The 24,593-nt window shown below is 40.2% G+C and overlaps 1 protein-coding gene across 5 annotated transcripts in view; it reads right to left on the bottom strand.

Moving 5' to 3' along the window:
• Window positions 1–24,593, bottom strand: part of LOC109061777 (growth factor receptor-bound protein 14) — an 82,412-nt gene that overhangs the window by 55,142 nt on the left and 2,677 nt on the right. For 2 of the 5 annotated variants that reach the window (XM_042764318.1, XM_042764320.1), the window contains exons 2-3: window positions 23,446–23,550; window positions 261–457 (exon numbers count right to left, since the gene is read on the bottom strand). In XM_042764318.1, coding sequence (XP_042620252.1) covers window positions 261–430 — 170 coding nt within the window. In that variant the 5' untranslated portion in view covers window positions 431–457; window positions 23,446–23,550. Of the gene's footprint in view, window positions 1–260; window positions 458–563; window positions 890–23,445; window positions 23,551–24,593 lie in introns of those variants that run through there. The other 3 variants (XM_042764317.1, XM_042764319.1, XM_042764315.1) reach the window with 2 other exon arrangements.

Here is a 24,593-nt window from a genome sequence, read left to right as displayed (position 1 = left end):
CAGGTGCTTGATTTGATTCCAGCTTTGTTGCTCTCAACCCGTCTGTTTACAGGTACAAAGTCTACGGTGTTTCACATAGGCACTGCAGAGAGCACAAAGGCTGCTCTATTGCTTGTCCCATCGGACACGTTAACGATTAACCGGTGAGAAACGAGGTACGGCGTTGATGTAGGGAACCGGATAGTTGTTTATTATACAGTGTGTACACATAGTGGACATTTGCATGCACAAAATGAGTTGCAATAGAAACCGTGTCCTACCTATTTCCTTTGAGGAGCGTGGAGACCGCAGCATTGGGTGGCTGCAAGGGCGAGCATAATGGGATGAAGGCCGACCCGACGACGTTCCCACTGCCACTCGTTCCCTGAAATATGGCTGCTTTCTCCCCGAGGCTGCGCGTCTCATCCAGGGAGTCATTCATAGCACTCATGGAGCCAGGTTACATCCAGCAGCTCATCTGGAGCACAAGACAGGACAGACAACATCAGGACAGGCCCAGAAAATAGTGTGTTTGTGTGTGAAGTCAACGCGCTCCTGCCGCTGCCACAAAAACAGACACGCACATGCACAAACGCATGCACACACACTCAGCCTGTGCTGCCCCAGCCTGGGAAGTAGATCCCTCCTTCCAAAACATGATCTGCTATAAAGTTATTTTTAACTCTATGACTCCTGAATGAGCTTGGCTCGCTCTTGCACACACACATGATCCAGCCTCAAAAACTCTTGCTTCTGTTTTCCTCGCAGACCTGCTTAGACAGACAAAAGGTTTCTTGGTTATTGGTATGCAACATAGCTCAGTAATGAGAGCTGGAGGTCGGCCAGACAGTAAAACCTACTGTTCCTTTGTCATGGACTTTCCTCTTCTGCCCTGCACCCACAGCTGCTCTGAAGCCATGCGTGGAGGTTGACCTCCTCAGATAAGATTCAGTGTGTGTGTTTAGGACTAATGAAGAGACCTGAACTCTTAACAAGAGCACTTTATTATGAAATAAAAAAAAATACTTCACACTTTTTTTCTTGCAATTCTGATATAAACTCAAAATTCTGACTATTTTTTCTCGCAGTTGAGTTTACACCTTGCAATACAAATTTTTTTTTTCTCAAAATTCTGTTATATCTCACAATTTTGCCCTTTTCTCTGGATTCTGTGATTACATCTCACAATTCTGTTTTTTAAAGACTAAGTTCAAATAACATTAGATACTATTTCTATTTACTTGTAATTTGCACCTCAGTATGCCAATAGTAACTTAAAAAAAAAAAAAAAAAATTATACAAGACATTTTTAGTGTGTGTGTGTGTGTGTGTGTGTGTGTGTGTGTGTGTGTGTGTGCTTATCCAGTTAATTTTGAACATAAAAATATGTGGGTCAGATTGACCACTAACACAATTAAAACAGATGGAAATTATTACATTACATTTTTACAGCAGTCTTTCATTTTTATTCATAGTGTTGATTTTTGCCAAATTGCATGCAAACCAATATTCAAACCAACATTCAAAACAAAATCTTTTGTGTTCAGCAAAAGAAAGAAAGCCATACAGGTCTGGAACAGAAATTATGACTTAATTTTCATATGAAAACTTAAGCATCTTAACTAACTTAACCAGACCCAGTAGAAAGACGATGCTGGTTGATCTACCAGCTCGACCAACACCAAACCAGTATAAATTAGCATGATCATTTCAAACAACGTGAACAATGTTGGAGACCAGACAAAACTGGAAGATTAAAAAAAGCACTGAAACATAGAAGTCGTCAGGTTTGGAATGACATAGGTGAGTGACGGGTGAACTGGAGTGACAGGAAGTTTTATTTAACTGCAATTCAAAGGAATTCAGTGGAAATTTGAGGAATAAAGTGGTCTTCAACATAAAATGCACATATATATAGAATTTGTTCATAAAATTAGTTATTTGATTAAATATAAAAATCTGTAAGGTCTATAAATCTGTCTGCATGCTCTGAAGTGCAAGTAATTTTTTCTTATTATATATAATTTATTATTATATAATTTATTCTACTGCAGCAAATTACATTCTTCTTAATGATATTTGCCACCAGTTTATCAAGAAGTGACGATTTAGTTCTCTTCGTCTCACTGGATGGAAATGGTACACTGTTAGACATTTCTGTAATTTCTACAGTTATTTACTGTATATCACCCAGTATAATACTGCAAATTCCCTTTACTGTAAATAACTATGATTACCTTTGCATCATGGGAATTTTCTGTGACGTCAAACACCACATACAGAGACTTAGTGTTTTTTTTTAATTGCTGTCTATACTGTATTTGCCGCAACAGCCTCTTTGGCGCCATTCCATCGAGTTTTTTTATTTTCCTAATTCTTACATTTGGATTGACAGGATTTGCCTTACACCATGTCTCCAATGCCGCTACAGCTCGAGACTGTCTACATTGAACGTGTTAAATCACTTATAATGATTGGCAAAATCCATCTGTCCTTCGTGACAGAAACAGTGCGTGCGCTTGGAGTACTACTGTTCGTCAGAAAAATACCGGGGCATCAGTTTACTGTTACAGCTACTATATTGCCTTTGTCGGGTTAGCTTTTTAAAAATTATTTTAACCAGCAACACTAATATTATCAAGTTAACTAATGTGAAATGTTGTCAGGTGTTAACGTTGCGCAGTAGCCTATTAAGAAAATAAAATCATATGTTAGCTGGGTTAAACAAAAGTTTTATGCATGCCTTTCTAGTTTTAGTACTAGTTTATAGATTTAAAATGGAATTTAAGATTTACTGCATTTTTATGTGTGTGTGTGTGTGTGTCTGTTTGAAGCCTTCTACACACTGCACGATTTTAGCAATCCTATAAGATCATTGCTGGTCACACTGTGTGACATGGATTTAATAAACTTGGGTACGACATGCATGTAGACTGTACGATGATGACTCCTATTGACTCGTAGCCAAGATGCACGTTTCTATAGAAGAATAAAATGTCATTAGCATGTGCTAGTGGTAAACAAAAAGAGCATAATGAATCACACTCTGACAGTTGTAGTTTTTATGTGTGTTGAAAAAAGTAGGAGCGGCGAAAGTGGAAGAAATAAGAGCTTGAGGTAAGCAGTTTTATGTTTTAGCGCTTGTCTGGGAAAGCCGAAAATCGCAGTGTGTCTCGGGCTTTAAAGGCAACTACAATGAAGCATCAAGAAAGACATGATCAGGCAGCCACACTGAAACTGATAATTTGTGGTAAGAGAAGAACGTAACTATGATTTTGAGAGGTTTGCGTAAAAATGTGTAACGTATTCTTTGGCTGTGCATATTTTTTCCCCTATTATTTTTCTGTTGCCTGAATATACTTTGTGAGGATAAATCCAGAGGAAACTAAATAATGCGCAGCAAAAAGTCATAAGACATAAGACATAAGAAATGGTGAAGATGCACTGTTCCAGCATTGGAAGAAGTGTATTTTTAAGTGTTATATATGCAATGTTTTAAATATAGAATTTAATATTTTAAAATAATTGTGCCTGTTTGAATTGAATGTCAGTAGTACCTATGTAGGATTAAAAATTCTATATAAAAATTATAAAATTAGTGAATTACAGTAGTATACTGATGACTTAATTGCACTGAATTACATGATTACAGTGCCATGTAGTTATACTGTGAAACTGAAATTAATCTTAATTACAGTAATTAATTACTGTAAAAAAAAACTGTGTACTTTATTCACACGTTTTATGCAATATTTCAATTCAGCACATAATCTTTATTCGCGACTTTGGATGGAAACAAATAGCTAATGGTGCTGGGAACTCTTACTGAAATTAATGTCTTCCTGTTGTTTTGTCACTTTAGATTACAAATACCACACAACCAGCCCAGAGAATGAAGGTAGATAAGAAAGATAAGAGATCTGAACCCTGCTATCAGATGCAATAATGATGTTCTCTGTTATCATGTGTCAACATCTGTCTTCATTACCAATTCACCATTCAGATCAAGTATTAATGTTCTGCTCTTTGGTCAAAGTCCCTCCAGCCAGAGTTTCATAGCAAGATGTAATAAACACAAAGTTTAATGCCCTAAATTATTTGTACCAGTCGTGTTTATAGCACAACTCTCAGGGAAAGCATTTTGGAGGACATACAGTTTTAAACTTTAGTGCTTTTCCACATTTACTGCGCTGACTTTTTGTCCACCCACACAAGTGCCAAACAGCTCTGAGGTGATTATCCATCATTATGACATCCCTGAATGTGCATAAACTTCACAAATTATGGATCCGCTGATACCGATACAGGCATCATTATTGGGTCTCATACTGTGCTCTTTTACTCATTTGTCTGTTGCATAAACGTTGCATCACAAATAAAGACAGAAAAACAAGACGTTCTAATATTTGTAAAACAAGCTGGAACATAGTGAAAGAGAAGATGCAATATTATGTAGTTCAACTTCCCAACATGAAACATTTGTTACTGTTAGATATGCAATGCAAAATATTAGATGGTTTAATGCTTAATGCACTGGTTGATGCAATAAGCTGTGATGCACATCTTACTATTTAAACTTTTTTTGTTTTTTGACTGGGTAGGAATAAGGGCAGGAAATGGTTGATAAAGACTTGAATCTGGCATGGGACCATTTCCTGTCATCTCTCTATTACATGTCTCTCCAAAAAAAAAAAAAAAAAAAAAAAAAAAAGAGGCAAAATGCAAATAAATAAACACAAAAACAAATTATGACATGCAACCAAAAATGAAGTTAAAATAGTAAAGACTCAAAGGGGTCTAAATTATTCAACCAATTATTGAAAACTCAAACCTGACCTAAAAAATGAACTTGATGGACTTAAATGGAAAACGGTCTGTCTTCTCAAATAATTACTTTACTGCATCAAAGATTAGGAACAAATTTAATACACATTACACATTAATCAGTATGTGTGTGTGTATACAGCCTAATAGAATGTATAGAAATAATTCAATATGTATATATCAAGAAAATAAACATGTGAATGTATATAGTACTCCAAATTACATATATTTACATATATATATATATATATATATATATATATATTCAGTACTCTCAATTAAAATAAGCAAAATGCACATCACTATTGACATGTGTTTCTCTTGTGTTTCATGTAAACACATGTCTTTGCAAACATAACAAGGGTGTTTACATGAGTCTCATCATAAAAACTTATGCTGGGTGTAAGACAAGAGCACCAGATGACCGGACAGCATGACGCTCCCAAAATAGTTGCTGGGCTGAAACACATTCTTGTGTTATTAGTCAATGCAAACGCTTTCTAATTACATTAGCGGGGCGTGAGAGGCACGGCTATTTCAGTTCAGCCCAGATTTGCAGCCCTACATGACAGCAACAGCCACAGGACAATACAAAAAGTGAGCTTAAAAGGCTGACGATGAGGAGGAAAGATGAAGAGACAGTGACAGAGATGTGCTGAATGAAGCGTGCGCTAATAGATAACCATTAAAGTGCATTCACGCTGATCATCTTACCTTTCCACTTCTCAGCGGTTATGGGTAAACAAATCTCTCCCAGCACTCACAGCCAATGTTCAGTGTCATTTTTGTTCTTGCTAAGCAAAATCTACTTTTGTGCATTGACTGGTGTTCACTGTACCATTATTTACTGAGCAATTGCTGCAAAATTTATTACAAAAACAAAGACCACCCTTTTTGGGGTGTTCATATTATACAAATAATGTACAGCAAATATACATATTTTAGTATCAATAAGATACGGTTATAGTTTTTCTTAATAGTTTGATTTTTTTTTACTTTTTGTTTTCTGTTTTTTATTTAAATTTTTTGTATTTTTTGTCATTTTTATTAGTTTTTTTTTAATATGTCTATACAGATTTAATTGTTTTTTATTTCAGTTTTAGTTATTTTTATATATCAAGTTAAACTAAATGAAAGTGGGAACTAGCGGAATTAATAATTTTATAATAAATTTATTTCAGTTATTTATTTTTAAAAAATGTTTTTAGTTGTAAGGTGCATCCCAATTTGCGTACTTGTGCACTATTCTATGCAGTTTTGTAGAGTTGTGTTTTCACACTTAAAATTCCAAAAAGAAAAAGTGCACTTAAAAAACGAATAGTGCCTTTATTAGGCCATTTCAAATATTGTCTTTCATGCAGTGTGTAATGTAGCTGTATGTGAATGTAAAAAATCTGCAAAGTTGTCTTCCAAAAGAAAGAATCGACTCTGAACAGCCTAAATGAGTCGTCAGTAATTCGAATCCCACTTCTGTGCCGGCTGCACGTCATGGGGTAACACATTTGCATAATGCCCGCCTATGTTCTATGTTGGCCCCGACCTCAAACGCTTGTCTGTGTGGTTAACATCATGTCTAGAATATGCTGAGTCCTATGGCGTGAAAGTACATTTGTTTTCTTTTTACCTCTTAAAGATTAGGCTGCAAAAATTTGTGGTTAAAATTATTTTTATTTTTTTTCACTGTACCACAGCGGTACAGCCCCAATCTTTTTTTGTGTTTCCATCATTTCACGGACGACTGCTTATCTAATCTAATCAGTACACAGGTTATTTGGACCAGCTGGCTTCACTGAAAAACCTGTAAGTTTGTTTAATAATAGATGTTTGTTTTCTATTGCGTGTTCAAAAAACAGAACTATGGCAATGGGCGTATCTTTTCCAACGCACGCTGTACACAGTAGACCAATCACAACAGACTGGGCCATCTGACCAATCAGAGCAGAGTTAGTCTCGCATAGCCAGACCTTCAGACTAACTGCAGAAGGTCTGGGAACCTTGGCCACTTTGAATGGCAAGGACCGCCCAAGGGGCCATATGACTGACAGATAAAGAACCAGTCACGTTTTCGGTTTGTGCTGCATCATGTTTAGGGGCGTGGAAATGTCCCCACAATAACAGACCGTATGTAAAACTCTTGGATGTATTTTAAAGATTCTATGCTGAGAACTTTAAATTCATATTCACATACTTTGGAAAATCCATCGTTTAGTTGATCGTGATAAGCGCTCATTATCACAGTTGTAAACACAACGGCTTTCTTCTAACATGAGGGGGTTTGGCGTCACGTAATGTTGTCACGGTACCAAAATTTCAGTATTCGGTACCAATACCAGTGAAAATCCACAGTTCTCGGTACCAACACAAAAACATGCTAAGTAAAAAATTTGACTATACTTTCATTTAATCCAAACTTTACATATTTAATTTTAAAGGGATTTTGAATTTTAAAGCCAAGAATAACAACTAAGTTGGCTAAAAAATAAATAAAAAAAGCCCAGAACTGCTTTTCTGACTGATATGACTCAAAACAATGTTAATCTGGACATTCTCTAACAAGTATATTTTAGATTCACAATTCATTAAAGGGCCTCTGGTGTGTAAAAATAGTAAATATCATCATGTCATCCAGTTTTTTTACCCTTATAAAAGTTAATAAAGAATCTTAATTCTAATGCTCATTATTTTAGCGTTGGCCGCGTTTATGCTAACAATTGACTACTCTAATAACAGTGAAAGTGAAAGTCGTGACATTTGTCAAGTACGGTAACCCATACTCGAAATTGGTGCTCTGCATTTAACCCATCCAGCTATATATCCAGCGCCCGGGGAGCAACTGGGGGTTCAGTGCCTTGCTCAAGGGCACTTCAGCCATGGATATTGAGGGTGGAAGAGCAGTGGCGCCCCCAGAAAATTTTAATAGGGGTGGCCAGATGAGGCCACAGTAAATCTTGGGGTGGCAAATCAAAAAATAAATAAATAAATAAAGGGTTTGCAATATTGACAAAAAAATGATATCTCTGTGATTTCTGGGATTTTATCGATAACGAAAATTAGACAGTATTTTGCTGTGTGTATTATTGTGCTGATATCTTATTTCTAAGTGTGCTGACAGCTGAGGCTTTTTTTTTTTTTTAACCTTTACGCCATTTTTTTCTAAAAGTGTGCACCATCTTTTAAGTCAGACACTTGCATTTGGGCTGTTACCAAGCAAATGCAATCAGTATCAACAAAATTGATCTTTGCAATGCAGAGAAAACAGAAACTGCATCTGAAGTGCCATTTAGATGTTTTTGCGCACTGTTTAAAGGAGCTCTGAGGGACATGGAATACTTTAACCTGGAGTTACAAATTAATAAATAATGTTTTGATATTTTAAACATAAAACATTGAAAACTGATGTTTGAAATTGTTTAAAAAATGAAATGGTACCTTAAATGTGAAATTAAAACAGCCAGTAGGTGGCAGCGAGTCACTGTTAATAAGTGAGTCATTGTGATTGAACCGAATCATTAAAACGGTTGATTCATTCAGGAACGAAACACTATCATGTTGCTCAGAGACGCAAAACAGTGGCTGTGTTTGGAATGATTTTTGTTTTTAGAAATAGAGCGCAAAAAACTGAATATGTTGTCTAAAACGTAAAACTCTTGATATTAACTTCTTGTTTATTGAACTGTTGTATAAAATCAATGTCACATTTGCAATAATGCAGACTTCTGGAGAAAAACGTCACTCTTCGTGTGATAGTAACTATATTAAATGATATATAAATTATAAAGATCTAAAATTAATAGATTTAAAATAGATTTAAATTAATAGTAGCCACTGTAATTCATCCTAGGGGTGGCCACAGGGGTGGCCAGAGTTTATACAGGGGTGGCCGTGGCCTTGGGGGCGCCCCTGTGGAAGAGAGCGCTGTTCATTCACTCCCTCCCACCTACAACTCCTGCCAGCACTGAGACTCGAACCTGCAACCTTCTGGTTACAAGTCCAATTCTCTAACCATTAGGCCACAGCTGCCCCCAGCGTCCATTTCAATCCAACATTCAAATTAAAATATTTCATAGTATTCATAACCGAAGCGTTGTTTCCCACAGCGGTATATGCAAATTCATTCTCTGTCAGCAGGAGGTGCTTGTGCGCACAAGAGAGAGAGGTTTCCCCAGTAACGGCTGTAATCACGAACACTCACAAACACTGCTCAGGCATTACAGGCAAGATTAAATGAAAATGACATACATAATTTTCTGAAGAAAGTCGGTTTTCTTCAGAAATACAGTGATATAAAAACACCCGCACCGGGTTTATAGACTTTGACACGTGCAGTGCTCAAGTTTATTCAACGAAAGTCAACGCCTTTTGGACAATCTGTTTGTTGCGGTCAGTTTTGATATTTCCCAATGTCTGGGAAACACTGTGAAACTTACCTGCTTGAACTCTTTAATTATATCTGGGTGTCTGTCTTTAAAGTGTTTTGTTAGTTTGGTGTGTTTCCTCCTTTTGAGGTCGCCTCATCTCAGTGCTTTTATGAAGATGCTTTTACTCGGTACCAACGGTACATTTTCATTTTTTAGTCTCGACTTTGTACCGAAGTACCGGGTCTTTTGACAACACTAGCATCACGGCATATTTTTTTCCAGGCGGAACATTAAAGAACATGACACGCACGTCTCCCGGAAATCCTGTATGATTCAACCAATCCGATGACGACTTCGAAACTCTCGAAGTGTTTCCAATTTTGTGTGCCGTATGCATCAGACGTTCAGCCAACTGTCCGTGGGACTGATGTCTGAGGCTGAGACTAGAGCAGAGTAGACTCATGGAAAGGAGGGGTTTAGAGAGACTGAATCTTAGAACTGCTTCAAATGAATCATTTGAGAATCGTTGGAAAATGAGGTGATATTAAATGCATATTTTGAGAAAACAAAGACGTTTTTTGACCTTGCATGCATGTAAACCTACTGTAGGAGACTCCGAAAACAATATTAGGAACTTTAAAAATGGCATAATAGGGGGACTTTAATTAACCAAATAAAAAAACAATGTTGGATGCTTCATGCATTTAACTGTCACAGTTTTAATTACGTAGTAATAGGGGAGGGACTATTAGAATCTGATTATGAATGAATGAATGAATGAGACATTTATATAGCGCTTTATTGTGTATTGCTGTACACCCAAATTATGAATGACAAAATAACCTTATATAATAATTCGTACACTACATGTTTGAGTGCATAGTGCATAAGTACACAGTGTATAAGTGCATAGTGTATAGTGCATCATTTGGGACTCAGATGTAGTTTTAGGTAACGATAATAACCCTGGTCATTGGTTTATTGACTAGGGAATGCATGAACTGAATAAATGCATGATACCTTTAATGCAATGCAAGTTGCTTTGGCTAAAAGTAACTTCCAATTGCATAAATGTAAACGGTAAATTTTACTTTAAAAAGAGGCTGATTTAACTTGTAACTGAAATCATAATGGATTTGAACTCTCTGAGTGTTTGGTCATAAAAGTCAACTGAAGGAGAATGAGCAGAGATCTCCTAAGGCTTTAATTCAGCGTTCCTTTGCTGGCTTTCTTGTAATCATTAATGCTGAAAGGATATCAGGAGTAGATCAGCAACAAACAAACACTCCTGCTACTGGTCTTCCCTGTCATGACCCAACATCATGACGTCACGCGTGTATCGGCATCGACTAATGATGCACAGTTGGATAACAAACATGACTCCAAAAGCAATATATCTGCTGTCTGTTTCCCGCTTGTGCGTTTGCTTTGGGTGTGAAACACAAGGCCACTGCTAAATCAAACAATCTGACTTCACATAAACCTTTATATATGTCAGGTTACATATTAACATCAAACAGGAATGTTGGAGATTTCGCAATTGAAATTTAACTTCGGATTCAACTTGGATTTACAGAAAGGAAACACAAGCCATCAGGCAGCCACAGTCCAAACCCCAGGAAAAAACATCACACTTCTCTCAACTGTCTCAACCAGATCTCAACTGTTTCTCCTAGACAGCAATGAGCTGTTGCCAGCTTCTCAGATGTTTCTCCTGAGAAAGAAAAAAAAGAAAAAAAAGGGCCAGCATTTTCATATTTAGAGATTCGAGAGATATCAGATATGTGTCTGTTTAGCAGGGTTATTAATTTATTAATATTTTGAATTGAAATATTTAATTTTATATTTTCTGTTTTCATTTAAATTTACATTAACTTTTTCATTTTTTCGCACTTTTGACATTTTTATTGTTTTGTTTTTTATGTCTATATAGTTTTCATTCATTTTTATTTCAGTTTTAGATAATCAAGATAACCTAAATGAAAATGAAAAATGTTGCCTTGGCAACTAGCTGAAATAAAATATATAACTAGCTGAAATAAAAAATAAAAATAAAAATAAACATTTACTTTTAGTTAACTATGATAACCCTGGTGTTCAGAATAGCATACTAACATGCTCATCTTACTTTCTCTGCAGTATATAGTATGTATATTTTGCACAGTTTGTATATTTTATATATGCATTAATTATGCAACCCAGATATTCTACTTTATTTTGCCAAGAGCATACTACATATGTGACTCTGGAGCACAAAACCAGTCTTAAGTCACTGGGGTATATTTGTAGCAATAGCCAAAAAAACATTGTATTTAATGTTTTATGCAATAATCAAAATTATTGATTTTTCTTTTATGGCAAAAAATCTTTAGGATATTAAATAAAGATCATGTTCCATGAAGATATTTAGTAAATTCCCTACCATAAATATATCAAAACTTAATTTTTGATTAGTAATATGCATTGCTAAGAATTCATTTGGACAACTTCAAATGCGATTTTATCAGTATTTTTATTTTTTTTGCACCCTCAGATTCCAGATTTTCAAATAGGAAAATATTGTCCGATCCAAACAAACCATACATAAATGTAAAGCTTATTTATTCAGCTTTAAGATGATGTATAAATCTCAATTTTGAAAAATTGACACTTAAGACTGGTTTAATTTAATGCAGCCTTGGTGAGCATAAAAGTATTCTGTCAAAAACATAAAAACTCCAAAACTTTAAAATAGTGGTGTTACATTTTGACAAAAATTGTATGAGCTGATCTACACAATAAACATTCATTTAATAACTTCATACTCTTACTGTAAGTCAACAATTGTCTCGTTTGCATCTATTTTTATTTATAACAAGGAATTTTCAGGACAAAGATGATCCTTAAATGAAAGTTAACTGAGAGCTCATGAAGTCTCCTGAGCACTGAACTCTCCTGTGGGAGGACATTAGCGCTCTTATAGCTGCGAGTGAAACATTCAACAGACGACCACAGAGTCAGAGGTCGTAGCAGAAATACGAGCTGTCGTTAGCATCGCCAGTGTCATCTGCAGTAATTTTCCGATTAACGAGATCCCGCAGGGGGGCGAACATCATCTCTGCTTACAGCTCAGCATTCATGCATCTGTGCTGTGAAGGACGGCCAGAAACGTCTCGGTTACGTATGGTAACCCTCGTTCCCTGAAGGAGGGAACGGAGACGCCATGTCGGTGACCGATGAAAATGGGATATCGCTTCGATAGACCAATCTACTTCGAGTGTAAACTAAACGAGCCAATGCACATTGGCATGCAATTATTGCATCCAGCTGCCGCTGATCACAGCGTGAGTATAATAAGGCAGCAGGTGCAATGCATACCAGGTTTTCGCTGAGGAGCCGAGCCGGAGACCCGGCGGCTCAGCGGTGGTACAGCAACCATGGCGACGGGACGTGGCGTCTCCGTTCCCTCCTTCAGGGAACGAGGGTTACCATACGTAACCGAGACGTTCCCTTTCAGTCGGTCACTCTCGACGCCACGTCGGTGACCGACGAAAATGGGATCCCTACCAAAGCGCCATGGGTGCTGCCCCTTCCAGTGCCCTGTGCGAGCCGCCTGCACCCCTATTAGGTGTAGGCCGGGGCTCGGAACAAGTAGCTCCACTCACCATTGTCAAAGCACTACCTCACTGGGTGAGACTGGATAACACTGGGAAAACGTACTCGTTCCACTTGGAACAGGGACGCTGCGGAGGCTCCATCCTTCCCGAAGGAGGTCTCGGGAGCAAATACACATATAGCATCCGTTTAGGTGTATATGGAGAAATTTGAGGTGATTCAAACCCTCCTGGAAAGGCAGAAGTCTGCCGGGGAAACACGGGCTCTAAGGCTATACCGTGGACTATACGCATACGAGTACCGCTTAGGTCTCAATATGGAACCCAGCCTTCTATGGTTCTCACGGATTCATCATGAAGGCCTGGCGCCGGACGTTCCGCCGCGTCCAGCTGCCTAGGGTGATGGAGGATCTCAACAGGGTCTACAGTACGGACACTCTGGAGCGGTTTTAGCAAGCCGACACTAACCGGGGCCTCTCGGTGTCACTACCCGTTTGAGGTGAGAACACAGGAGGATACCGGCGCTACACGAAGGCTATAGAACCTAGCGAACGTGTTAGGGGTCGCCCAGCCCGCAGCTCTACAAATATCTGTCAGCGAGGCGCCACGAGCCAGCGCCCAGGAGGATGCAACACTTCTTGTTGAGTGAGCTCGCAACCTGAACGGGCAGGGCACACCCTGTGCCTGATAAGCCAGGGCTATGGCATCCACAATCCAGCGGGCCATCCTCTGCTTAGAGACGGCATTCCCCTTCTGCCGGCCTCCGTAACAGACAAAGAGATGGTCTGAGGTCCTGAAGCTTTGTGTCCGGTCTACGTAGCATCTCAATGCTCGGACGGGACAGAGCAAAGCTAGGGCTGGGTCTGCCTCCTCCAGGGGCAGCGCTTGCAGGTTCACCACTTGGTCCTTGAAGGGTGTAGTGGGAACCTTGGGCACGTAGCCGGGCCGGGGCCTCAGGATTACCTGGGAGTCAGCCGGCCCAAACTCTAGGCACGAATCGTCGACCGAAAATGCATGCAGGTCCCCTACCCTCTTGATGGAGGCCAGTGCAAGCAGGAGCAGAGTTTTCAATGAAAGAAACTTTGGCTCGACTGAATGCAAAGGCTCGAATGGGCCCTGCTGTAGTGATTTCAGCACCAGAGTCAGGTCCCAAGAGGGTATGGAGGGGGGCCGGGAAGGATTTAACCTCCTGGCCCCTCTAAGGAACCTGATGACGAGGTCATGCTTACCTAAAGACTTCCCATTCACGGGGTCATGGTACGCAGCAATAGCGCAACCTGGACTTTGAGGGTGGAGGGAGACAGCCTTCGCTCCAGCCCTTGCTGCAGAAAGGAAAGCACAACCGCAATCGGGCATCTTCGGGGGTCTTCTCAGCGAGAAGAACACCACTCGACGAACAGGTTCCACTTCAAGGCGTAAGCGTGTCTTGTAGACGGTGCTCTTGCCGAAGTGATGGTGTTCACTACCTCCTGGGGGAGGTCACCTAGAACCTCCGCGTCCCGTCCAGGGACCAGACATGGAGTTTCCAAAGGTCTGGACGCGGGTGCCAAATGGTGCCCCGTCTCTGAGTCAGTAGATCCTTCCTCAGAGGAATCGGCCAAGGAGGGGCTGTCGCGAGGAGCACTAGTTCGGGGAACCAGGTCCGCGTGGGCCAATACGGCGCCACTAGCAAGACTTGCTCCTCGTCCTCCCGGACTTTGCACAGTGTCTGTGCAAGAAGGCTCACTGGGGGGAAACGCACTCACGCGTAGGCCCCGCGGCCAGCTGTGTGCCAGTGCATCCCTGCCGAGAGTTCCCTCGGTCAGGGAGTAGAACAACTGGCAGTGAGCGGTCTCTGGAGAAGCAAACAGGTCTACCTGAGCGGCTCCGAACCGTCTCCAAATCAGCTGGACCATGCGGGGATGGAATCGCCACTCTCCCGGGAGCGTAGCTCGAGACAGCTCGTCGGGTGTACGGTTGAGCAGGCCTGGAATGTGAATGGGATGAAGTGACCTCAGAACCTTCTGACTCCAAAGGAGGAGGTGGCGGGCGAGTTGTGACATGCGACGGGAGCGCAGACCACCTTGTCGGTTGATGTACGCAACGGTCGCTGTGTTGTCCGTTCGGACCAGCACATACTTGCCTCGTAAGTGACCTTTGAGACGGTTCAAGGCAAGGTGCACTGCTAACAACTCTAGGCAATTGATGTGCCACTGCAGCTGCGGGCCCGTCCAAAACCCCTGAGGCTGCATGCCCGTTGTACGTGGCCCCCCAGCCGGTGGTGGAGGCATCCGTGTAAACCACAGCATGCCTGGAGCTCTGCTCTAGGGGCACCCCTGCCCTGAGAAACGCAAGATCTGACCACGGGGTGAGGGTTTGGCGACAGGCCGGTGTAACTTGGACCCGGTGAGTGCCGCGCTTTCCACGCCCACCTCGGGACTCGGCCATAAAGCCAGTGCTGGAGCGGTCTCATATGTAACAGGCCGAGCGGTGTAAGTGCCGCTGCGGCCGCCATATGCCCCAGGAGCCTCTGAAAGAGTTTCAGTGGGACCGCTGTCCTGCTCTTGAATGTATTCAAGCAGGCTAGCACCGACCACGCACGTTCCTCTGTGAGGCGTGCTGTCTGTTCGACCGAATCCAACTCCATACTGAGAAAAGAGATCCTCTGCGTTGGCAAGAGTTTGCTCTTTTCCCAGTTGACCCGAAGGCCCAACAGGTTGAGGTGCCGGAGCACCAGGTCCCTGTGTTCGCACAACTGATCCCGAGATTGTGCTAGTATCAGCCAATCGTCTAGGTAGTTGAGAATACGAACACCCCTGCTCTCTGAGGGGAACAAGAGCCGCCTCCGTGACTTTCGTGAAGACAAGGGGAGACAGGGACAGCCCGAAGGGCAGGACCTTGTACTGATATGCCCGTCCTTCGAATGCAAACCGCAGAAAAGGTCTGTGGCGCGGAAGGATCGATACATGAAAGTATGCGTCCTTCAGGTCGATCGCTGCAAACCAATCTCGGGGACGGACGCACCCGAAGATGCGTTTCTGCGTCAACATCTTGAACGGTAGCCGATGAAGGGCCTGGTTCAAAACTCTCAGATCCAAGATCGGTCGTAACCCACCGCCTTTCTTGGGTACAATGAAGTAGGGACTGTAAAACCCCGTCCTCATATCGGCTGGAGGGACCGGCTCTATCGCGTCTTTCGCCAGTAAGACTGCGATCTCTTCCCGCAGAACAGGGGCATCGGACGCTTTCACTGTAGTGAAGCGGATACCGCTGAACTTGGGGGGACGCCGGGCGAACTGAATCGCATAGCCGAGGCTGATGGTCCGCAGGAGCCAGCGAGACGGGCTGGGTAGCGCTGACCAGGCGCTTAGAAACCGTACAAGCGGGACCAGCGGAAGCCACAGCCGTACCCGCAGTGGGGCAGCGAGGTGGAACACAGGGACCCATCTCGGGCGGCTTGTGAGCAGGCCTGAGTGTGGTGCGAGTGTGGGGTGCCGGGCTCACCTGGTTCCACGGGTTGGCAGAGGGTGCGTGAGTAGGGCCCTTTGTTGACGCTCTCGAACCGCCCGCTGCTGCCATCTGGCGAAGGAGGAGGATGAGTGAGGTCCGGTGTTTGGCCGTCCGCAACTCTCCGTGCCCTCCTGGGACCCAGAGACAGAGAAAACCGCTCTCTCGTCGAGATTTCCAGATTCTCCCCTGGCCCTCCTCCAGGGGAGGGAGAGGTGCTTTCACCATCCCCCAGAAAGCGGCTACCTCTCTCTGGGCCACCCGTCCAGGGGCCTCTTGCTCTTCCGCTCACCGCCAGGTTTGACGGGGGCCAGGACGGGTGGGGCGGCCTGCCTAAGCCCAGCTCTACGGCGCCACTTGCTGGAGGCTGCTGCGGATGCGGCGCGGGAGCGGGTGGACGCAGGGGGCCGCCCTCGGCGACGAGCAGGCTTGGGCGTTGCAACCGGCGGACGGGTGGAGGCAGCAGCTGCCCGCCGGGCAGAAGGTTGGACCGCCTCAGTCTGCTCCCGTGCAGCCAAGAACTGCGGGGCCAGGTTCTCGACCACGTCACCGAAGAGGCCGGTCTGGGACACAGGCATTAAGGAACTGATCTTTGTCGGCGTCCCTCATTTCAACCAGACTCAGCCAGAGATGGCGCTCCTGGACCACAAGCGTGGACATCGCACGACCCAGAGAATGCACGGTGACCTTCGTCGCTCGAGCGCGAGGCCAGTGGCGGTTCTGAGTTTTCAGAACTTCTGGATCGTAACCACCCTCGTGCAGGTCCTTCAGTGCCTTGGCCTGGTGCACCTGCAGTAACGCCACAGCGTGTAAGGCAGAAGCAGCTTCCCCGCAAGCCATATGGGCACCGCCGGTTAGACCAGACGAATGCCTATAGGCCCGGGAAGGAAGCACCGGGTCTCCCCGCCAGCAGGAGGCAGACTTAGGACACACTTGCGTCGCTACCGCCCGCTCCACTGGGGGAATAACCGAATACCCCTTCGCTGCACTGCCATCGAGGGTGGTGAGGGAGGAGGAGCCCACCAGCCAGTTTCTGGCAGTAAAAGGTGCCATCCACGACCTGGTGAGCTCGTCATGCACTTCCGGGAAGAAAGGCACCAGGGTGGGGCGCTGAAAACCAGCGCGCGCCACCTTGAGAAACCAATCATCCTGCCTCGAGGGCTCGGGACGCGGTGTGGATTTTCACTCGAGCCCTACCCTCTCGGCGGCCCGGGAAAGCATAGCTGTCATCTCCAGATCCAATTCAGGCTCCGCCACTGTCCCCAGAGGGCAGCAGCACAGCTGAGTCTTCATCTGACAGCTCTCCCTCCGATGCTGAGATCGACATCTGGTCAGGGGGAGGCCCACTGGATACCACTGGTACGCTCTTTGAAGAGGGCCCAGCGCGTTCTGTGGGTTACTCCTCTGGATCGGAGATGCAAGAGGAATGATGGTCCCCAGAGGGTTGGTTCCCTGCGGGGTTTGCCACCACTATAATCCTCAAATCGCCCGTGCTACTGCTGGAAATGGTTTTCGTCTGTCGGCCGCCAGAACGAGCCCCAAATCGCGGCAGCGGCAACGGGACTCCGCCCCCTTTTTTGAAGGAAGCAGAGCCTGGTTCGCAGCTCCGAGATGATCATCTTCCCGCAGAGAGAAGATGACTCATCCACGAAAGCTACCTCAGCGTGTTTGCCCAGACACGTGAGGCAGCAATCGTGACCATCACCCGTTGCCAGGTAACGACCGCACCCAGAAACGCACGGGTGAAACGGCATCCTTATAAGGACGATCCGTCGTCTTTATAAAGACGCACCCATGAAGCTCTTTTAGAGAAATTTGCTCTTTAGGAAATGTCTTTTAGTGCTGAGGCGCACAGGGGAATTGGCCGCTTGCAACATGACAGGGGGTAGTGCAGCCTGAAGTGTGCAATCCACTCGACGCTGGAACGACCACCGCTGAAGCGCCGTCTCGCCAACACACGAAGCTTCCGAGAGCGTGCTGAACTCGTAGTTTACAGCAGACACAGTTGAGCAGAACGATACTAACGCTCGGCTCCGAAGCGAAAAGCTGGTATGCATTGCACCTGCTGCCTTATTATACTCACGCTGTGATCAGCGGCAGCTGGATGCAATAATTGCATGCCAATGTGCATTGGCTCGTTTAGTTTACACTCGAAGTAGATTGGTCTATCGAAGCGATATCCCATTTTCGTCGGTCACCGACGTGGCGTCGAGAGTGACCGACTGAAAGGGAACCCTTATTCTTAGTCCTTCACGTACGAGCATAATTGCATGTTAAAGACAAGACATATACTCTTTAGCCATTTTTTTTTTTTTTTTTTGTCATTTGACCTTAAAAATGACACTACTTGAATTCACGAGAGCTCCAGCAGGGCTTCATCACACAATTGGTTAAAATCCCATTGACTTACATTGAATGAGGGAATTGGGAATGGGCCTTTTAGATATCTAGTTTACTATCTTCTAGTGATATATTAAAGCAACACTATGTAGTTTCTCGACCTTCAAATAAAGTCTCTAAAATTATTTCAGTGGTAGAACATCTCTTAACCAGATGAATTCCCCTCGGTGGAATTAGCCAACAGCTAACTATAAGACGAAACGATTTAATATCAAAACCAATGCCATGGCAGAGCAAATTACACCCTTTGTAAAGGTTGATACATACTAAATATGCTACATACGAAATATGCAAGCAAAAAAAACTAGGTAAACATACTACCGTTCTTTCTGTCATTGTAATTTTCGATTCTGGAGTAACACCAAATAAAAAATTTTTTAATGATATTTGTAGAACATAGTGTAACACGGGCTACATTATTGGGTCGGTGGACATGGTTTCCAAATGAGGTTTCTCCGTTCCGTCTGCTTAGTCAACAAATTCACGTGTATAGAGCTCCGGAGGTTGATGTCCCACAATCTAAACTCAGCCATTTTGGCAGACCATCAGGACAGCGCTAGAGCGTCTGTAGCATTGGACAGTGGTTGAACAATAATTTAAAACCTGTTTAGACCTTACAAACCTTACTATTTCAACATGGTGGATGGCTGCTGTGTGCCAGGATGCCAGAAAGGCGGGGGAATGCAAAGGGGAATTTTATCGTATTCCTAAGGATCCTGATAGACGACTAAAATGGTTCACTGCAATAAAACGTTGTATTTTTATTATTGTTTTTTGTCTTTCTTTGTATTCCTATAAGTGTTGTAGAAGGGTTTTTATGTTTAATAGTAACCCTTAAATGACATGAAAGAGTTTTAAATGTGTTAAATAACTGGGCTGATATAGGCTATATACTGTAACAATTTTCAGTAACTTATACACATTATCCCATAAAACACAATTTTTCACACACGTTTCCATAAAAATTTCCAAAAATATTGATTATTTCAAGGGTCAACTAATGACACCTCATTTGGATATTTTCATGTCTAGGAAAATTTTTGGGATTAAACGGGTTAAGACTTTAGACTCACAGTAATATAGCTATGCTGGCTACTTAAATGTAATTACTATTTATTTTTTTTAAATATAACAACCAACACTCAACTTAAAAAAATGTATAGAAACATGTAAATTACCCATTATGTAGTTTTTAAATTAACTTTAACTAACTAAATAATTTATAATTAACTAAATTATAAAAATTCTATTTGTTATTAAAATATATTCATTTAGCTTACACATGGCCTCTCATGAAAGATTTGTTTAAACATTAAATAATTAAGACATCACTAACAGGTAAAGTAAAATATAATGAGCAAATAGCGTAGTATAATATTTCGTAAAATGCTCTTCTCTAGACTTCATTTATAGCGCACTAACACACTGTGTACACTGATGACTTCCTGAGGTAAATGAAATGCTACATGACATTTTGTTTATAAGCTGTTTTATTGATATCTTTCTACGCTTGAAACACTGATTGAGTGATTGCATGAGGCGTGAGATGTTCATTCATGTTTATTTCGCATTAAAACTAGTAGTAGAGAGGTAGTTTGAACTGAGGCGTTTATACACTGATTTGTTGCGCCACATCAAAGAGTGCCAAAACGGCATTTATTGTTTGAATTTCCTGAAAAAAGGGCATGATTTGAGAGATAAAACTTTGTTTCTTATCAAAAGTAACAATATATAAAACTGGAAGTTTCCAATGAAGTTCCTCTCGTGCAGTGGTTAAAACAAAGCTGTATTTGTTCGGTACACGTGAACCGAACCGAAAGACCCGTACCGATGATTCTCGATACGAATATGTGTACGGTTACACCCCTAGGATCTGTTTTATTTAATCTATTAAGTTTTGCTATGTACAGGTCTATGTCTTTTGAATTAAAGTGTGCAGTGAATTCTGTTGACAGTTTTTGACATTATATGTATTTATGACACTGGTAACAGACAATAGTTCTTATACTGTGAGCAAAAGTTACATGGTGTTGCTTTAAAGCGCTACACAAATGAATTTGTCTTGAAAAAAATAATTAAATTATTGAAATACTATATTAGTACAGTATACAATACAAGTATCAGTGTATTTTGACACATTTTTCCTAAAAAAAAAAAACACTAAATATGGTTTAACTTAAAGGTAAATGTTCATAAATATAATTAAGTTGATAGTATTATTTTGTCAGGCATATTGCTAAAAACAACATTAAATACAATGCATTTTGGTTTGATTATTAAAATTAAAAAATAATTTTAATGAATTTTCAATGAATTTTAAATTGGAATTCGCAGTTCTACTTCAGCAACAAGCTGGAATTTTAGTGAAAAAAAATAACACCAAAATGAAACTATATTTAATGCACCTTCTTGCTCTTATTAAATGCATAAAGGAATGAATGAATAACCTTCATATCTTGCTCTGCCAAGTCAAGTAAAAAGTCAGAAAATGTGTTGTCCTCTCTTGAATTCATGTTATTTATGCATTTATTTTGAACCTGTGATTGACCCTAAAGGATGTTTTCAAATATAAATGGGGGTAGAATACTTTTAAAAAGCCATTGAACCCCACTGGTGTACAGTGAGAAGTCGATCTCACAATTTTGGAGAACATCCTGGGAAAAAAACAGGTTTCTGGAATGCTGCTGTTCTGTCCCACTCTAATCACTGCCACGGTAAATCACTCACGCGTTTGTTAAAGAACTGTCCCAGCATGCATGCTTCACATGTTTCACTTCATGTCTGTGTAATCTTTAATTGCTTGGATTTTTTTAAAGTTTTGGTTTGCAGAATCAGCAAAAGCAGTGAAAGCCTGTTAGCTAAAGCATAATTCAAAAAAGAAATATACTGCTTCATAAATGAGAACTATTGTGGGATATAACTAAAACAACATTACATTACAACATTTTCCACTATAATATATATATATATATATATATATATATATATATATATATATATATATATTATGTAATTGTAGTAGTGCCGATAATGGCAAAATGAAACTATATTTAATGCACCTTTTTACTCTTATTATAGTCCAATTAAGCAAACAAACAAGTAAAAAATAAATAAATATAATCACCTCCATATCTTGCTCTGCTTCACTGTAATCTTCAATTGCAGATTCATTCATTCATTTAGTTTTGATTGGCAGAATCAGCACAAGTGGTTAAAACCTGCTAAACTTGCTAAAAGGTCATTCAAAATATAAATATATTGCCTCATAAATGAGAACAACTGTGAGATATAGCTAAAACAACATTACATACAGTACACATTTGTTTTTATAATAATTCTATATATAATTTGTTTAATTTTCAATGTAATTCTGGTTTGGCAATAAGCTAGAAATTGAAGAAAAATTAAAGTGTTTTCTTTTAACAGCAAAATTAAATGATATTTAATACACTTTCTTGCTCTTATTGTGCTCCAATTAATCAAACAAAATACAAATACAGAAATACAGAAAAAATAAAAATAAAATAAGCTTATCTTGCTCTGGCTCCATGTAATGTTTAATTGCAGATTTATTTATTTTTTCTTATTTTTCCTAGTTTTGGTTTGCAGCAGTAAACACCAGTTGACTAGAAAGTAATTCAAAATATAAATATATTTCCTCATAAATAAGAATTACTGTGGGGTATACTGTAGCTAAAAAAAAAACATTCCTGTAGTAACAGTCACTTTTAATGATACAATGAATTCCTAAAGTTCCAGCTTGCATTTTCTCACTGAACAACCTGTTTTATCGAGAAATATGTCAGAATTAAGAAGCAAAATACGAAAAAAGCTTCACAATCTTTACATCTATGGCAACAAAAAACACTTGTGACTTATCCACAGCAATATCTCTGAACAAATACATAGCCTACAGTACATGGGTATATATGGAAGAGTAAATACTGATGCAATCTAAATGTTGCTTCCTTTTGTCTGAGTTCCTTGCTTATCTTTTTAATGGCTGAATGATAAGACAGTCTGTTTAATAAAGCAGGTTACATAACCCTCAACAACTTCATTCTCTAAAATCATACCATTCAATCACAGCATTACAAATCATACCCTTTTATCAGGAGACAAACAGCAGGCCTTTGAATATTTAACTAAGCATGATGCAACCATCTAAAAAATTCATGAAAGATTGATACTGATCATTTGCAAAGACGTGCAGATAACCGGTTCACTAAACCAACTAAAGAGAGAGATCCTATAGAATGTGTTTTGCAATGTATTCCTGCTTTGAAACTGAATAAGCTTCCTTCAGTCATTCATAATGTTGAGCGGTTGTATTTAACTTTAGCTGTTGTATGTATATACATTTGTGTCTTTGATTTTATTTAAATTTCATGTTCATATTTCATATAAAAAATATTCGTATTTTATCTAAATGCATTTATTCAAATCAATTCAAATCAGCATAAAATAATCAATGTGAAATCAATTATAGTACATTTAAAAGCAATGTTCAATCCATTAAAATTATAATAAAATTTATAATAAATATGTATATTTAAAACACATTCAGTTTATTAGTACTATTACAAAAATCTATTTATGTTTGACTGATAAAAATGTTTACACAATGCAAGAAAATGAACAGAACGGAAATAAAGTTAGCCTTTACTCAGTACGAGATTAACAGAGAGCTTAAAGACATATTTTAATCAACATTTGAAATTATATTATTAAACTGATTTGTTTCAATTGATCAGTCAGGTTCAACTAACATCACAAAACGCATCACACCCATTGATAATACTCACTGATGTCTATGCTGTTGTTTGCCCTCCAAAATGATGTCACTTCCTGAAGGATGATGTTATTAAGGAAGTGGATAAGGTTTTGTTGAAAACATTGCTCCTATTGTGCTAAAATAAATAAATAAATAAAAAATAAATAAATAAATAAAAACAAACTCCAGTCCATATTTTGCTCTACTTTCAAAACATTTTGACTTGAAAAAAGAAGACATGAAATATTTGAACATTAAAATTAAAACTGGCATTATTTACTATATAAAAATAAATACAAATAAATGCAAGCAGTAATTCACATTGAATATATGTACGACAGATCTGTTTATTTTTAGAACTGTAATAATAACAATAAATTATTATTATTATTATTATTATTAAAATATTATTGTTTTACAGTATAATAGTATTGCAGTATAGTAATATATATTTTATTAATTTTTTAAATAATTCTAATTTAAACAATAATTTAAAATAATGATTTTATAATTAAAATACTCATTTATATTTTACAGTATAATAGTTTTTTAATAGTAATGTTTTTTTTATTATATTTTTACAATTTCAATAATATTATTACGATATGATTTTCATGTTTAAAAATTGTGGTTTTAATCTTTTCTGTAATACAGTAAAACATGACGAGGCTATGAAAACATAATGCAACAGGAATGATCCGTTTTACATTCCTAACACCACTGGAGTGACAGCTAATTGAAAGTCAAAAGCTGACTCTGTTTCCAAAATATTCCTTGTTCTGATTTGTTTTATATAGTCGTGTAATGCATAACAAATTTAAATCATATACAGGTTCTTAGACGCTGCTTGAAGCTAGTTGCCTGTGTAAATGCTTTGCAGGAACCGGTTGAGGAGTGACTATCACATGGTCTTTTCATTGAAACGCATGAAGCAGGGCAACACAAAAGAGTCGCAGGACATACAAGAGCAGATAATCATAGCCTGTAGCAGAAGCTTAGACACCCACCCGCGGCCGACTGCATGTGCTCCATCACTACAATCACTGCATTCACAAACACTGGCCTCTCTAATGTGGCATTAACATGCAATCTTGCTGCTAACACACACTCCGTAGGTCTAGTCAGGCGGCGTGGAGCCAGGCAGATGAACAGATGATGGATGTGAATCAAACTGAGGCT

This window comes from Cyprinus carpio, chromosome A9, assembly GCF_018340385.1.
Source record: "Cyprinus carpio isolate SPL01 chromosome A9, ASM1834038v1, whole genome shotgun sequence".
Classification (NCBI taxonomy): domain Eukaryota; kingdom Metazoa; phylum Chordata; class Actinopteri; order Cypriniformes; family Cyprinidae; genus Cyprinus; species Cyprinus carpio.
The sequence above is the reverse complement of the archived record's forward strand: the minus strand, read 5'-3'. Positions and strand labels throughout refer to the sequence as shown.